The sequence below is a fragment of the Dendrobates tinctorius genome, unplaced genomic scaffold, assembly GCF_039654945.1.
Source record: "Dendrobates tinctorius isolate UK_male_01 unplaced genomic scaffold, ASM3965494v1 ptg000084l, whole genome shotgun sequence".
Lineage (NCBI taxonomy): Eukaryota > Metazoa > Chordata > Amphibia > Anura > Dendrobatidae > Dendrobates > Dendrobates tinctorius.
The window spans coordinates 46,872,123-46,888,055 of NW_027361752.1; the positions used below are offsets into that span (position 1 = coordinate 46,872,123).

At 45.5% G+C, this 15,933-nt stretch overlaps 1 protein-coding gene across 1 annotated transcript; it reads left to right on the top strand.

Annotated features, from left to right (window-relative positions):
- Positions 1-126: 126 nt before the first annotated feature.
- LOC141097455 (carbonyl reductase [NADPH] 1-like) lies at positions 127-6,610 on the top strand. Its single transcript, XM_073584643.1, has 3 exons — positions 127-537; positions 5,596-5,703; positions 6,010-6,610. The coding sequence occupies exons 1-3, from the start codon at positions 252-254 to the stop codon at positions 6,444-6,446; spliced, it is 831 nt and encodes a 276-aa protein (XP_073440744.1). The 5' UTR covers positions 127-251; the 3' UTR covers positions 6,447-6,610.
- The last annotated feature ends 9,323 nt before the right edge of the window (positions 6,611-15,933 follow it).

A 15,933-nucleotide genomic window follows, 5' to 3' on the forward strand; every position in this document is an offset into this window, starting at 1 on the left:
ATGATACATTTCCTGTGATGTCAAATACTGGACGTGTGAATGTGGCTCTGCGATATGTAATGCAGCAGCGCAGCGTTCCTTTCTGCCCACTAGATGGCAGCAGGGTCACACAGGTCTATGAGCAGGAGGCAGCTCTCAGCCCTTGCAGGGAGGAGCTCAGCTGCTGCTTTCTTGCACCAGTCCCTCCAGGCTCTGCCAGTGTCTGCACCTTTTATTTGCTTCCCTCTTCTCCTGCACATAGAGCTGTCAGCATGGCTGGAGTGCGAGTTGCAGTAGTCACAGGCGGTAATAAAGGTGTGGGACTGGCTGTGGTCAGGGCCCTGTGCAAACAATTCCAGGGCGATGTGTATCTGACAGCCAGGGACCCCAAACTTGGAGAAGAAGCTGTTAAGGCCCTAAATAAAGAGGGCTTGTCCCCACACTTCCATCAGCTGGACATCAATAAACTGTCCAGTATCCAGGGCCTGCGGGATTTCTTAAAGGAAAAGTATGGCGGCTTGGATGTGCTGGTCAATAATGCCGGAATTGCATTTAAAGGTACGTCTACCGGGGCGTCAGATCCTTAGAGGGCAATTTTGGGACCAACCATGTCCATGTAGTTCATATTTATTTAAATGAGAATGGTGTAATACTTCATCCTTCCTGTGGTGGTGCTGTAGGGGAATTGAACACTTGGCTACTAGGTTCCTTCAGTGATCGCTGGGGATCACAGGTGATCTATGGGGGTCTCCGCAGCGGAACAATCTGTGTTCAGCTTATTGCAGTCAGACGTTTCTTACGAGGGATTATTGCCCCCTTTATAATATAATCACATATTGTAGTGGTCGCACTTTTATAGTCTTCATCCTGGGCTGTCAGGGCATGCTGGGGGTTGTAGTATTCTGCAGGGTAAGGCAGGTTGGACCAGTCTCCGCTCGCTCCTGCAGCGCCATAAATGCACAGTCATGCTGAGTTTGTGTTTTCCCTTTGACCTGTATGTCTGGTTTTGTTTTCCTACTTTATTTTTGTTTATTATGAAGGGTTTTATTTTTTTTTATTCTATTCTCAATTTTACGCACTGTATATAATGGTCTCACTAAATGTGAGTGACTTCCAAGTGTCATCCAGCTTTCCCAGTCTACTGAAGGGCATGTTATGCCGTATTATGCAGTGATGCATCTTCTTCTCCATGGTCGACCATGATGATTTTGGTGCGTTTTCAGGCTACGATTCTACCATCGGGGTATTTTTTTTTTTTTTTTTTTTGCAGGTTTAACCACAAAAGTAAAAAAAAAAAAAATCAATAATAAAATACAATGCAGCAAAGCGCCCTCATGTGAATACTCTTAGAAACGGCTACAAAAAAATTATAAAACTGGCCCAAAAATGAGCATCAAAGTGGGCACGGAAGGGGGGATATTGAAAGGGTTATATGACCTTGGGCTCACTGGTCTTTATATAACACCAGCACAAAAGTGGGAAGATCCACGGGTCTTATATATGTGCTGGTGTTCTATAAAGACCAGTGGCCCAAGGTCATTTAACCCTTTAAAAACATGACTTCTTTAAATCTGTGATCATTAGCCATTTGCCCGTTCTGATGCCCAGAACCCATTTGGGCCAGGCTGGAGTGACCTGAATTTGATGCGGCCCCCTGGAACTTTTCAAGCTTTTCCCACATATCATGCTTCAAACATAAAGATATCAAATGTAAATTTTTGGTGAAGAATCAACAAGTGGGACACAATTGTGAAGTTGAACAAAATTTATTGGTTATTTTAAATTTTTTGGAAATTCAAAAACTGAAAAGTGGGGCGTGCAATATTATTCAGCCCCTTTACTTTCAGTGCAGCAAACTCACTCCGGAAGTTCATTGTTGATCTCTGAATGATCCAATGTTGTCCTAAATGACTAATGATGATAAATATAATCCACCTGTGTGTAATCAAGTCTCCGTATAAATGCACCTGCTCTGTGATAGTCTCAGGGTTCTGTTTGAAGCACAGAGAGCATCATGAAGACCAAGGAACACATCAGGCAGGTCCGTGATACTGTTGTGGAGAAGTTTAAAGCCGGATTTGGATACAAAATGGTTTCCAAAACTTTAAACATCCCAAGGAGCACTGTGCAAGCGATCAAATTGAAATGGAAGGAGTATCATAGCACTGCAAATCTACCAAGACCCGGCCGTCCCTCTAAACTTTCATCTCAAACAAGGAGAAGACTGATCAGAGATGCAGCCAAGAGGCCCATGATCACTCTGGATGAACTGCAGAGATCTACAGCTGAGGTGGGACAGTCTGTCCATAGGACAACAATCAGTCGTACACTGCACAAATCTGGCCTTTATGGAAGAGTGGCAAGAAGAAAGCCATTTCTCAAAGATATCCATAAAAAGTGTTGTTTAAAGTTTGCAACAAGCCACCTGGGAGACACACCAAACATGTGCAAGAAGGTGCTCTGGTCAGATGAAACCAAAATCGAACTTTTTTGGCAACAATGCCAAACGATATGTTTGGCGTAAAGGTAACACAGCTCATCACCCTGAACACACCATCCCCACTGTCAAACATGGTGTTGGCACCATCATGGTTTGGGCCTGCTTTTCTTCAGCAGGGACAGGGAAGATGGTTAAAATTGATGGGAAGATGGATGGAGCCAAATACAGGACCATTCTTGAAGAAAACCTGTTGGAGTCTGCAAAAGACCTGAGACTGGGATGGAGATTTGTCTTCCAACAAGAAGACAAATCAACAGTGTGATGCAGCAGCAAAAAAGGCAAATGCAATTCTAGGATGTATTAACAGAAGCATACAGTATAGATCACGTGAAGTCATTATTTCCCTCTACTCCTCTTTGGTCAGACCTCATCTGGAATATTGTGTCCAGTTTTGGGCGCCACATTTTATAAAAGACATCAACAAACTGGAGCAAGTTCAGAAAAGAGCGACCAGAATGGTGACCGGTCTGCAAACCCTGTCTTATGAGGAAAGGTTGCAGGATTTGGGAATGTTTAGTTTGCAAAAGAGAAGACTGAGAGGAGACTTAATAGTTGTCTACAAATATCTAAAGGGCTGTCACATTGTAGAAGGATCAACTTTATTCTCATTTGCACAAGGAAAGACTAGAAGCAATGGGATGAAACTGAATGGGAGGAGACACAGATTAGATATTAGAAACAACTTTTTGACAGAGTGATCAATGAGTGGAACAGGCTGCCACGAGAAGTGGTGAGTTCTCCTTCAATGGAAGTCTTCAAACAGAGCCTGGACAGACATCCGACTGGGATGATTTAGCGAATCCTGCTTTGAGGAGGGGGTTGGACCAGATGGCCCAGGAGGTCCCTTCCAACTCTACGATTCTATGATTCTAAGACAATGATCCCAAACATAAAGCAAAATCTACAATGGAATGGTTCACAAATAAACGTATCCAGGTGTTAGAATGGCCAAGTCAAAGTCCAGACTTGAATCCAATCGAAAATCTGTGGAAAGAGCTGAAATCTGCTGTTCACAAACGATCTCCATCCAACCTCACTGAGCTCAAGCTGTTTGCCAAGGAAGAATGGGCAAGAATTTCAGTCTCTCGATGTACAAAACTGATAGACATACCCCAAGCGACTTGCAGCTGTAATCGCAGCAAAAGGTGGCGCAGCAAAGTATTAAGTTAAAGGGGCTGAATAATATTGCACGCCCCACTTTTCAGTTTTTGAATTTCCACAAAAATTTAAAATAACCAATAAATTTTCAACTTCACAATTGTGTCCCAAGTTGTTTCTTCAATAAAAATTTACATTTGGTATCTTTATGTTTGAAGCATGATATGTGGGAAAAGGTGGAAAAGTTCCAGGGGGCCGAATACTTTCACAAGGCACTGTATGTAATGGTGTTGTGACATCAGTAGCCCAAAGTCATTTAACCCCTTAAAAACACTAATGGCTTAGCCAGTTTTCTCAGATTTGAATGTTTGCCCACTTGGATGCCAGTTCTGATGCCCATTTTGCACCAGGCTGGAGTGATCTGAATTTGATGTGGGGCATCACTGTCTGTGTAATGGTGGTGTGAGATCAGTGGCCCAAACAGTGATGCCCCACATCAAATTCAGGTCACCCCAGCCTGGTCCAAAATGAGCATCAGAACTGGCATCCAAGTGGGCAAACACTTAAATCTGAGAAAATTGGCTGTCATTGGTGTTTTTAAGGGGGTTAAATGACTTTGGGCTACTTATCTTACACCACCATTACACTGTGTGGCTTACTATAAATGAAAGAAGGCGTTATCAGTGTGAGACATGTAATGACTGACAGCTCTACTGATCTACATGTCTCAGGCTAGTTTTACACTAGCGTTTATGAGCGCAGCGACGGCCTGCGCACGGCCGCCGCTAAGCCCCGCCCCTGCCGCGCCTCCGCCGGTAGCTCCGCCTACCGGCGCATGACGCTGCATGCGCCCTGCGTCCCCTATCTTTATCACTGGGGGCGCAGGCCGTGCGCAATATGCGTTTGGCGGCGCATGCGTCCTTTTGACGGTGCGCCGACCTGCGCCAAACGCAACCTGCTGCAGTTTGGTTGCGCCGGCGCACCGTCAAAAAGGCGCATGCGCCGCCAAACGCATATTGCGCACGGCCTGCGCCCCAAGTGATAAAGATAGGGGACGCAGGGCGCATGCAGCGTCATGCGCCGGTAGGCGGAGCTACCGGCAGAGGCGCGGCAGGGGCGGGGCTTAGCGGCGGCCGTGCGCAGGCCGTCGCTGCGCTCATAAACGCTAGTGTGAAACTAGCCTCACACTGGTGACGCCTCCTTTCATTTACAATAATCTCTGGGGGCAGATTCTCAGGGAGATCTATGTCCGGCCTGTAGCTCTTAATAGCTCATTTACATGTTAAGAAAAAAAATGTGGATTTCTCCAGAATAAGATATCGGATCACAGATATGACGGTATAATGTTATTCAACTTCCTATGACCTACATGGCCTTGTAGATGGCTTCGGAGGGCTAATCCTATTCTCTTTTAAGCACGGTGTGAAGTAAGAGTCCTGAGTGTCTCCAGTGGAGCGATCAGGTTACAATAGTGTTCAGGTAATTTTCCAACACTACGTAATCTTATTGAAACCACCAATGTTTTGTCTCAATTGAATGTCGGGAAGGCCCCAATTAATGGTTCCAACTTCGAAAGTTGCTGATCACTGGGACTCCCACCAATCCCGACAGCTCTGAAATTCACAGATTGAGTCGAGATATAGCCACATGTGTGCCACTGCCGCCATTCATTACCTGCTGGATATAGCTGAGCCCTGTACTTGGCGCACATGTGCCCATCTACCCGTTGAAAATTAGTATTTTTATGGCCGGTACACCAGGATCACGTAGTTATCGCCTACTAAGTTGGGAAAACCCCTTTTATCCATATTGTAACCTGACTTTTATTGATTGTCCTCTTTTATGGAGTAAAAAGTTCGATTTTCATGTGCCATGAATATCTTGATTGTTCGGACACCCCTCTGATCCCTAGAACAGGGGCTTAGCCTTGCCCCCCATTTCCCTGGTAGAAGGTTCGTCACACATGATCACTTATTCTCCGTTCGTGCCTATATCGGTAACGTGACCTCTTTTTCCAGTTGCTGACACGGCCCCATTTGCTACTCAGGCGGAAGTCACTCTGAAGACCAACTTCTTTGGCACACAAGATGTTTCTAGAGAGCTTCTTCCGATTATTAAACCAAATGGTAAGCACGGAGATGGTTGGGGTTTATTTAAGGGGTTCATTCCCATTAAAAAAAAAAAAGTTTTCAAATGGAAATTGATTAAACTAATCTACTTTCATCGTAAAACTCCACCGATGACTTCCAGTGGGATAAGTCTATGCCACAGCAGAGATTCTCCTCTCCCTTCCTGTGTTGGCACATTACTAGTGACCTCCTTGAAGGAGATTGTCTCTTTTTTATCCATTAGTTATGTTGGCCCCCTTTTCCGTAAGGAGTCTGGCTTCTCTTACTTATTTGGAGTGGACATAATGTATTTTTCTCGTACAGGAAGAGTCGTCAATGTATCCAGTATGGTCAGCATCTCCGCTCTCGCGAAGTGCAGCCCCGAACTTCAGGAGAAGTTCCGCAGTGACACCATCACGGAGGACGAGTTGACGAAACTGATGGAGAAGTTTGTGGAAGACGCCAAGAATGGAGTCCATGAAAAAAATGGTTGGCCAAACACTTCTTATGGGGTGTCGAAAATAGGGGTAACAGTTTTGTCCAGAATTCACGCACGACAAATAAAGGAGACTAGGAAAGGGGAGGGCATTCTTCTCAATGCCTGCTGCCCGGGGTGGGTGAGAACTGATATGGCAGGTCCTAATGCTACCAAGTCCCCAGATGAAGGTGCCATAACCCCAGTATTTTTGGCTCTTCTCCCTACTTCAGTGGATTCGCCTAATGGGGAGATAGTGATGGAAAAGAAAGTTGCCACCTGGTAGATATAAAATTCCCGCAATTTTGTGTAACTCGTGAACCGCAATGCCTTTATATTAGCTCTTGGCCTTAAGATTCACACTCATTGATATGATGACATTTCTTTTCTTTTTTTTTTCATGTGAAATGTAATTTTGCACTTAAAAATAAACTATGACTTTACCTAAAATGTCTTGTTTTCTTTCCTGGTCTTGTACAGTTGTAGAATTGAAGATATCCCTCCAATATGATCCTGAAGAATGCTTTCCTATTCCTTAAGTCTTGTTCACCCATACTTTGTAATGGGCAACTTGGGGGTGGTTGTGGATTGTCTCACTGGCACAACAAAAAGTTTCAGGAATTGCCTCAGTATGTGGAATTCAGGCATGCTAGTGTAGAAATCGCAAAAACGCGGGATGCATTGATGGACGGGAGGCAGAGCAAGGGTTAACAGGTTTATTTACAGGGGACTATTACACGCAGGGAAGTAAAGGGTCAAACAGTACAAAAAAGTACAACGGTTCAAATAACGGCAGTTCGTTAGTGTGGCGCCCCTGAGGCTCAGTCGCCACAGAGGTGCCCCACCATCCAGGTAAGTTGGAGGCTCCTGACCAAGCTCCAACACTCGCACCCCACACAATAGAGTAGTTCAGCAAAACCACATTGCGGCTCCTTGCTTAGAGAGAGGCAGAACACCTTTGGTGGTTCCATGCTTGGAACACTAGACGTGCTGGGAGGTGGGTGGAGTTGAGAATACATAAAAGAGCGGGATGGTTTAGGATTACAGGTCAGTCAGACGAGGAGTCTGAGGGAGGAAGCCACTCAGAGAGGAGTGGGGATCCCTGGAAGAGGGATGGAGGAAGGAGTGCTGCAACTGCCTCAGTGATCTGAGCCAGCTGGCACGGGAAAGGAAAGAAGGAGAAAGGAAAGAAGGAGAAAGACATTGAACTGAAGCCTGAGCTTCCATAGAAGGGAAAGACAAGTACGGAACGTAGGAGTAAAAGGGAACACAGAGGACGTGGGTTAGAGGAAGAACCCTGCCTAGAAGTTCTAAGCTCAAGGCCGGGGCCCGGTCCCCGAGGTTGTATGGACACTAATGGTTCTGCAGCAGACACCGGTGGAGTAGTGGGCTGTAAATGCACTACTCCCATCTAAGACTTGGGGCACAACAGCAACACGGATAGAGAGCCGGGACTCAGGAGTAGAGAGTCCCCTAAGCAGGCTACAGCTGACTGCCGTGCAAGTAGAGTTCTTGGGAACATCTGTCAGGAGGAACTACAGTGTAACTCAGTACTAGGAGATCTTCACACTTAAAGGCGCTATAGAGGAGACGTTCAGGAAAAGGCACATAAGTTGGCGGAGTGTGGAAGGGAGCATTCCATCTTGCTTGGAGGTTGACGGAGTCCCTGACCCGGAGGACATGGCACAGAAGTGGGCACTACAGACTGTGAGTAAAGCTTTGGAACTACATGCCCTGGTGTCCTCCCTTCCTGCGTCCGTCCGCCTCACACTGCAACATCCCCCGCGCCAAACACTACACCATCTAGGTGTCTCTTCACCTATCCTGCCCTGGGACAACAGCCCTGCCTGTGGAGGGCTATAACATCATTGCTGCACCACGCCATCAGTCCCAGCGGATCTGCATGCAGCGTCGGCTTAACACCTTCCTTGCCAAGCACCACAGGTGGCGTCATGAACTATTCATTTAACTACATTCCACCATTCACATCTTCCTATTACTTGGGTGCCCAGGGCCACGGTCCGGGTCACTGCCGCTGTGACACGTCCCGCTGATACCGGACTGGTACAGAGTACCCCACGGACCCATTAGCACATGTCAGGAGATCCTAACACTGCAGCTCCTGCTGCGTACTCAATAGCGTCAGCAACGTCGGGCGCAGCGCCTTCTCCAGGATGGTACTGTAGTCGTTGGTCCATCTTACAAAGGCAGTGGTCGGTCTCCGGTACCCTCCACTGCCCCATATACTGAATGTGGCTAACAAAGGCACGGGCCACAGTCCTGTACGAGCCCAACGTGGCTTCTTTCTTAACTGGTGAAGTCAGGTCACAGGGGTCAGGTCAACTAACAGCTGGCAGGGTGCAAGTGTCAGTCTCGTATGCGGTCCCTCTTGAGAAGCACGTGTGCGGTACTCAGTCACGTAGTATACGGCACCTGGTTCTCTGGTCTTCACTGGACACACACTGCATGTCCCGCTCTCCCTGGTCCCCACTGTTGACGGAGGGCGACGGCGGGCCTTGGTCTGCGTGTCGCTGGTACTCCCGGTGTAACAGGTCATATTAACCCCCCGCCCAGAATATACCTGGGGTTAAAGTGGCCTAGGCCAGATTATACCCCAGGTATATTCTGGCCTAGGCCAAACTATACCCCGGGGTATAAATTGGCCTAGGCCAGATTATACCCCTCTGGCTCAGCATATACCCCAGCTGCTGTAGATCAGGCAGTACACGGATGGCAGACAGCGAATGGGGTCCCAAGCGGCACACGGGGCCCCAGGCAGCACACAGGAGCAGAGACAGGGAATGGGTTCCCAGGCAGCACACGGGGCCCCAGGCAGAGCACAGGGACCCCTTGGTCTGCATGCCGCTGGTACTCCTGGTGTAACAGGCCAGATTAACCCCCTGCCCAGAATATACCCGGGGATAAAGTGGCCTAGGCCAGATTATACCCCGGGTATATTCTGGCCTAAGCCAAACTATACCCTGGGGGTATAAATTGGCCTAGGCCAGTTCATACCCTCTGGGCCAGAATATACAGTACAGACCAAAAGTTTGGACACACCTTCCCATTCAAAGAGTTTTTGTTATTTTCATGACTATGAAAATTGTAGATTCACTCTGAAGGCATCAAAACTATTTAACACATGTGGAATTATATAATTAACGAAAAAGTGTGATACAACTGAAAATATGTCTTATATTCTAGGTTCTTCAAAGTAGCCACCTTTTGCTTTGATTACTGCTTTGCACACTCTTGGCATTCTCTTGATGAGCTTCACTTGGATGAACTTATCCTCCGCAGCAGAGGTGACTCTTGGTCTTCCTTTCCTGGGGCGGTCCTCATGTGAGCCAGTTTCTTTGTAGCGCTTGATGGTTTTTGCCACTGCACTTGGGGACACTTTCAAAGTTTTCTCAATCTTTCGGACTGACTGACCTTCATTTCTTAAAGTAATGATGGCCACTCGTTTTTCTTAGCTGCTTTTTTCTTGCCATAATATAAACTCAAAGTAAAGATAAACGAGTGGCCATCATTCATAAATCAATGTTGATCTTTACCAAATGAAGATAAACCCTTAGGCCACAAATATGCAATTCTAAATAGTTTGTCTACTAAGAAAAAAAAAGTCTCAAAATAGGCCCCTGGTGTTGCTAAATTAAACAAAAACATTCTCCCATATTGGCAGCCCCAGCACTTCTCCATACTGCTGCCTGTGTTCTAAAGCCCCAAGGTCTCCTGGTTTCTTCTTCCAGTGGTGTCGGCACTGGTAGCAGTATGGAGGAGTGATGGGGGCAGATAGGTGAATGTGTGTGCTCAGGGCCCTGGCACTTGCGATACTTACCTCTCCCTGCTGTGTCGTCTTCCCCGTCCTTTGACTGCAACGTTCAGGTCAGAGGGCGCGATGATGTCACGTCTGTACGCCTGACCAGTCAGTGCAGAGAGCCAGAAAACTGCGACGTTCAGGACTCTGGAGCAGAGCAGCGGCCAGTGAGGAGAGGTGAGTATTTCCTCTTTTTTTTTATGTGGAGCATCTTATGGGGCCCATTCTGTTTGTAGAAATACAGTAGGTACGGAAAGTATTCAGACCCCTTTACATTTTTCACTCTTTGTTTAATTGCAGCCATTTGGTAAACTCAAGTTCATTTTGCACATTAATGTACACGCTGCACCCCATCTTGACTGGAAAAAACACAAATGTAGAAATTTTTGCAAATTTCATAAAAAAGAAAAACTGAAATATCGCATGGTCAATAAGTATTCAGCCCCTTTGCTCAGACACTCGTATTTAAGTCACATGCTGTCCATTTCCTTGTGATCCTCTTTGAGATGGTTCTACTCCTTCATCGGAGTCCAGCTGGGTTTAATTAAACTGATAGGACTTGATTTGTAAGGCCGGAGTCACACTAGCGAATAAATCGGACGAATGCAATGCGATAAAAAAACGCATTGCATTCGTCGCAATGTTATTCTATGGGGCAGCTCCCATCATCCAATTTATTTTTTTTTATTTATTTTTTTTTTTTGTCGGATCTTTTCCTCGGACTGAGACAATCGCAGCATTCTGCGATTGTCACCGATTTTCGGATCGGACTCGCCAATGCAAGTCTATGGGTGCGATAAAAAAAATCGGAATACAAACAGACCACAAGTGTGACTTGCGATAAAATCGCACCTGGTGTCCTTTAGAAAAGCCGGCAATTCATTTTGCAATACAGTAAAATCACACTGACAGGTTTAATAAAGAAAGGAAAGAATAGATATAGACACATAGAAAGCATATATATATATATATATATATATATATATATATATATATATATATATATATATACACAGTATATGTATGTATGTCATTGAGATACATCTAATATATAAAGCTCAAGTGTGTGTATGTGTGTATGTCCGGGATAGGCATCCGCACCGTCACAGCTACAGCCACAAAATTTGGCACAGTCACACGTCTGGACCCCGAGAGTGTCCTAGGCTATGTTGTGAGGCGAAATTTTAACCCCACGCATTTCAATTCACCAAACAATTCTGCCCCTATCTATATAATGGGGAAAAAGTGTGTGTGTATCAAGCCCAGCCCCTGATTATGATGTCATAATGGTTGCCATGGCGACGCTGATGTCATAGGTTGCAAGCCCCGCCGCTCATTATGATGTCATAATGGTTGACTATGGGATGGAGGATGTGTGATGGGTAAATGGGCACTGGACTATGGGATGGAGGATATGTATGATGGGTATATGGGCACAGGACTATGGGATGGAGGATATGTATGATGGGTATATGGGCACGGGACTATGGGATGGAGGATAATTATAATTTGCTATAACTAACCACAGTTCGTTACTATGCCCGGGCAGCGCCAGGCTCTTCAGCTAGTTTATTTATATTTCCTAGAGTTCTACATAGCAGAATAGCCGCTAATTCAATTGCCGGCTTTTGTGAAATCATTCCCCAACCCGACATGAAATGACACATGGTTTACTTACTGTAAACCATTTCATTTCATGTTTTTTTTTTTTATATGTCCCTGACTAATAATTAGATGAGGGTTTGTGTGCAAAATTTGGGACGTCTAGGTGTTAATTTAAGGGGTTAATTCGTTGTAAAAAAAATGCGTGGGCTCCCGCAGTAAAATCGCAACCAAAGAGGTAAAGCAGGTGAGTGAGGGCAGATTTTTATAGCCTTGACAGGGACCATTTTTTTTGCCCCCCCCCCCCCGGCTACAAAAATCTGCCCCCAGACACCCCAGATAAGGCGCATCTATAAGATGTGCCTATTCTGGCACTTATCCTCTCGATTCCCATCTTTCGTTTTGTGTTTTAACCTGCCATAGGGATCCATTATAAGTCCATTTTGCAAGCCTCCGAGAAAGTATCGCTAGACGGATGGCAAACGGATGCTTAGATGCGAATAAAATCGGATCATTGCAGGAAATTCGTATGACAGACGGATCCCTGATCAAGAAACCTTTGTGCGATTTCAGTCCGTCAAAATCGGACCGATTTTTTTTTTTTTTTTTTTTTTATCGTGTGTGACTCCAGCCTAAGGGCACACATCTGTCTTTATAAGACCTCACAGCTCACAGTGCATGTCAGATCAAATGAGAATCATGAGGTCAAAGGAACTGGCCAAGGACCTCAGAGACAGAATTGTGAAAAAGTTTGGGACCACCAGAAGTCTTACTAGACCTGACCGTCCTGCCAAACAGAGCAATCGTGGGAGAAGAGCCTCGGTGAGAGAGGTAAAGAAGAACCCCAAGGTCACTGTGACTGAGCTCCACAGATGCAGTAGGGAGATGGGAGAAAGATCCACAAAGTCAGCTATCACTGCAGGCCTCCACCAGTCGGACCTTTATGGCAGAGTGGCCCGACGGAAGCCACTGCTCAGTGCAAGACATATGAAAGCCCGCATAGTTTGCTTAAAAAACACATGAAGGACTCCCAGACTATGAGAAATGAGATTCTCTGCTCTGATGAGACGAAGATAAAACTTTTTGGTGATAATTCTAAGCCGTATGTGTGGAGAAAACCAGGCACTGCTCATCACCTGCCCAATACAATCCCAACAGTGAAACATGGTGGTGGCAGCATCATGCTATGGGGGTGTTTTTCAGCTGCAGGGACAGGATGACTGGTTGCAATTGAAGGAAACATGAATGCGGCCAAGTACAGAGATATCCTGGATGAAAACCTCTTCCAGAGTGCTCTGGACCTCAGGTTTGGCTGGAGGTTCCCCTTCCAACAAGACAATGACCCTTAGCACACAGCTAAAATAACAAAGGAGTGGCTTTAGAACAACTCTATGACCATTCTTGACTGGCCCAGCCAGAGCCTTGCCCGAAACCCATTTGAGCATCTCTGGAGAGACCTGAAAATGGCTGTCCACCAACGTTCACCATCCAACCTGACGGAACTGGAGAGGATCTGCAAGGAAGAATGGCAGAGGATCCCCAAATCCAGGTGTGAAAAACTTGTTACATCATTCCCAAGAAGACTCATGGCTGTACTAGCTCAAAAGGTGCGTCTACTCAATACTGAGCAAAGGGTCTGAATACTTATGACCATGTGATATTTCAGTTTTTCTTTTTAACAAATTTGCAAAAATTGCTACATTTCTGTTTTTTTCACTCAAGATTGGGTGCAGAGTGTACAGTAATGAGAAAAAAATGAACTTTTTAAATGTACTAAATGGCTGTTGTAAAAAGCAAAGAGTGAAAAATTTAAAGGGGTATGAATACTTTCCTACCCACTATACATCCCAGAACTGTTTCCTTTTTTGCTGCTGCATCACACTGTTGACTTATGTGCAGCCTGTGATCTATTAGTATACCCAAGTCTTTTTCATTTTAGTTCTGCCAGGGGCGTATTTTTTTTTTGTTTTTTTAAATTTTAGTAGTAGCCACCTCCTTTAGTACCTATCATTTTTTTAAAATTTCTATAGAATAGTTCCATAATCTTGTGTTTATCTACTTATTAGTATATTTTATTTGAAATTGGAGCTGAAAAACAAATTTCCAGCAAACACCCCACTTTCCCCCATACAATTATAGTTAAACACCTTCACATGTTTCATTTAGTGCATGATTTTACATAATTTTGTGATTAAAACAATTGGTTTTAATTATAAACTTTTAACCGTTTTGTCTTCAGTTTGCATGTATTACAATACACTGCACGCTGCTCAGTGCTCTTCAGTGTAAAGTCCACACAGATGGCCGTATGGCTCAGTCACCAGTACCTCTGTCTCCTCTTCTGAAGACTCAGGCTGTGTGCACACGCTGCGGATTCCGCTGCGTTTCCGCAGCGGTTTTGGCCGCTGCGGACCCGCAGCAGTTTTAGCTGCGGTGTACAGTACCATTCAAATGAACGGGAAAAAAAAAACGCTGTGCCGACGCTGCGGAAAAATCCGCGCGGATTTGCTGCGGTTTTGAAACCGCAGAAAGAATTGCATGTCAATTCTTTGGGTACGTGCACACGCTGCGGATTCCGCTGCGGATTAATCCGCACGGATTTTGCAAAAACCGCAGATAATCCGCAGGTCCAAAGACCTGCGGATTATCTGCGGTTTTGCCTGCGGTTTGGTCCTGCGGATTCACTATCTCCACAATGGTGGAGATAGGAACCCGCAGCGGTTTCCGCAGAAAGAATTGACATGCAATTCTTTCTGCGGATTCAAAACCGCAGCAAATCCGCGCGGATTTTTCCGCAGCGTCGGCACAGCGTTTTTTTTTTTCCCATTCATTTGAATGGTACTGTACACCGCAGCTAAAACTGCTGCGGGTCCGCAGCGGCCAAAACCGCTGCGGAAACGCAGCGGAATCCGCAGCGTGTGCACACAGCCTTTCTGCGGAAACCGCTGCGGGTTCCTATCTCTACCATTGTGGAGATAGTGAATCTGCAGGACCAAACCGCAGGCAAAACCGCAGATAATCCGCAGGTCTTTGGACCTGCGGATTATCTGCGGTTTTTGCAAAATCCGTGCGGATTAATCCGCAGCGGAATCCGCAGCGTGTGCACGTACCCTAAGGCTAGATCTACACAGCAACTTTGGCCGCGAAAGCCGAAGTTCACTTGATGCAACTGGGGTCACTACTGTTAAAGGGAATGTGTCACCTCAATTTGGCGTGGTATGTAAAGGAGTTGTGTCCGGTCCGATGGGCGGTGTTGTGGCTCCACCCCTCCTTGGCCGCTGTACGCAATCTTTCTTGGAATTTCCGTAGTTGGCGTCCAGATTACACGCGCGTGCATTGCAATATCCAATCGCGCGTGCGCAGTATGCTTTGCCCAACTGCGGGCAAAGCCAAAAAGCTTTAGTGCGCATGCGCTGGTGAACTATGTCCCGGAAGTATTTTGCTGCCATTTCTGTGTTCCTGGACATAGTTCACCGGATCCAGCGGTGAGCCCACATCTCTCCCTGCACATGTCAGCTGTTTTGAACAGCTCATAGCAAGTGAGGTATTCTGCTACTTACAGGCGATCTGATCATCACCAGTATGTAGCAAAGCCGATCGGGTTATGGCAGCTTCTAGTCTCCCTTGGAGACTATTGAAGCCTGCCAAAGGTGGAAAAAAAAAAAAAAAAAAGTTTTACAAATATAAAAAAAATCAAAATATAAAAGTTCAAATCACCCCCCTTTCGCCCCGTTCAAAATAAAACAATAAAAAAAAAATCCCACATACACATATTTGGTATCGCCGCGTTCAGAATTGCCCGATCTATCAATAAAAAAAGGATTATCCTGATCGCTGAATGGCGTAGCGAGAAAAAAAGTAAAAACACCAGAATTACGCTTGTTTTGTCGCTGCCACATTGCGTTAAAATGCAATAACGGGCGATCAAAAGATCGTATCTGGACTGAAATCGTATCATTAAAAACATCAGCTCAGTGCGCAAAAAATAAGCCCTCGCCCAATCCGAGATCACAAAAAATGGAGAGGCTATGGGTATAGGAAAATGGCGCAATTTTTTATTTTTTTTTAACAAAGTTTGGAATTTTTTTTCACCACTTGGCTAAAAAAGAACCTAGACATGTCTGGTGTCGATGAACTCATAATGACCTGGAGAATCATAATGGCAGGGCAGTTTTAGCATTTAGTGAACCTAGTAAAAAAAAGCCAAACAAAAAACAATTGTGGGATTGCACTTTTTTTGCACTTTCACCGCACTTGGAATTTTTTTTCCTGTTTTCCAGTACACGATATGTTAAAACCAATGGTGTCGTTCAAAAGTACAACTCGTCCCGCCAAAAAAAAAAAGCCCTCACAT

Coding starts and splice junctions, on each gene's coding strand:
- LOC141097455 (XM_073584643.1), top strand. CDS start 252: ATGGCTGGAGTGCGAGTTGCAGTAGTCACAGGCGGTAATAAAGGTGTG. Junction 538..5,595: donor TGCCGGAATTGCATTTAAAG/GTACGTCTACCG, acceptor CTCTTTTTCCAG/TTGCTGACACGGCCCCATTT. Junction 5,704..6,009: donor TCCGATTATTAAACCAAATG/GTAAGCACGGAG, acceptor TTTCTCGTACAG/GAAGAGTCGTCAATGTATCC.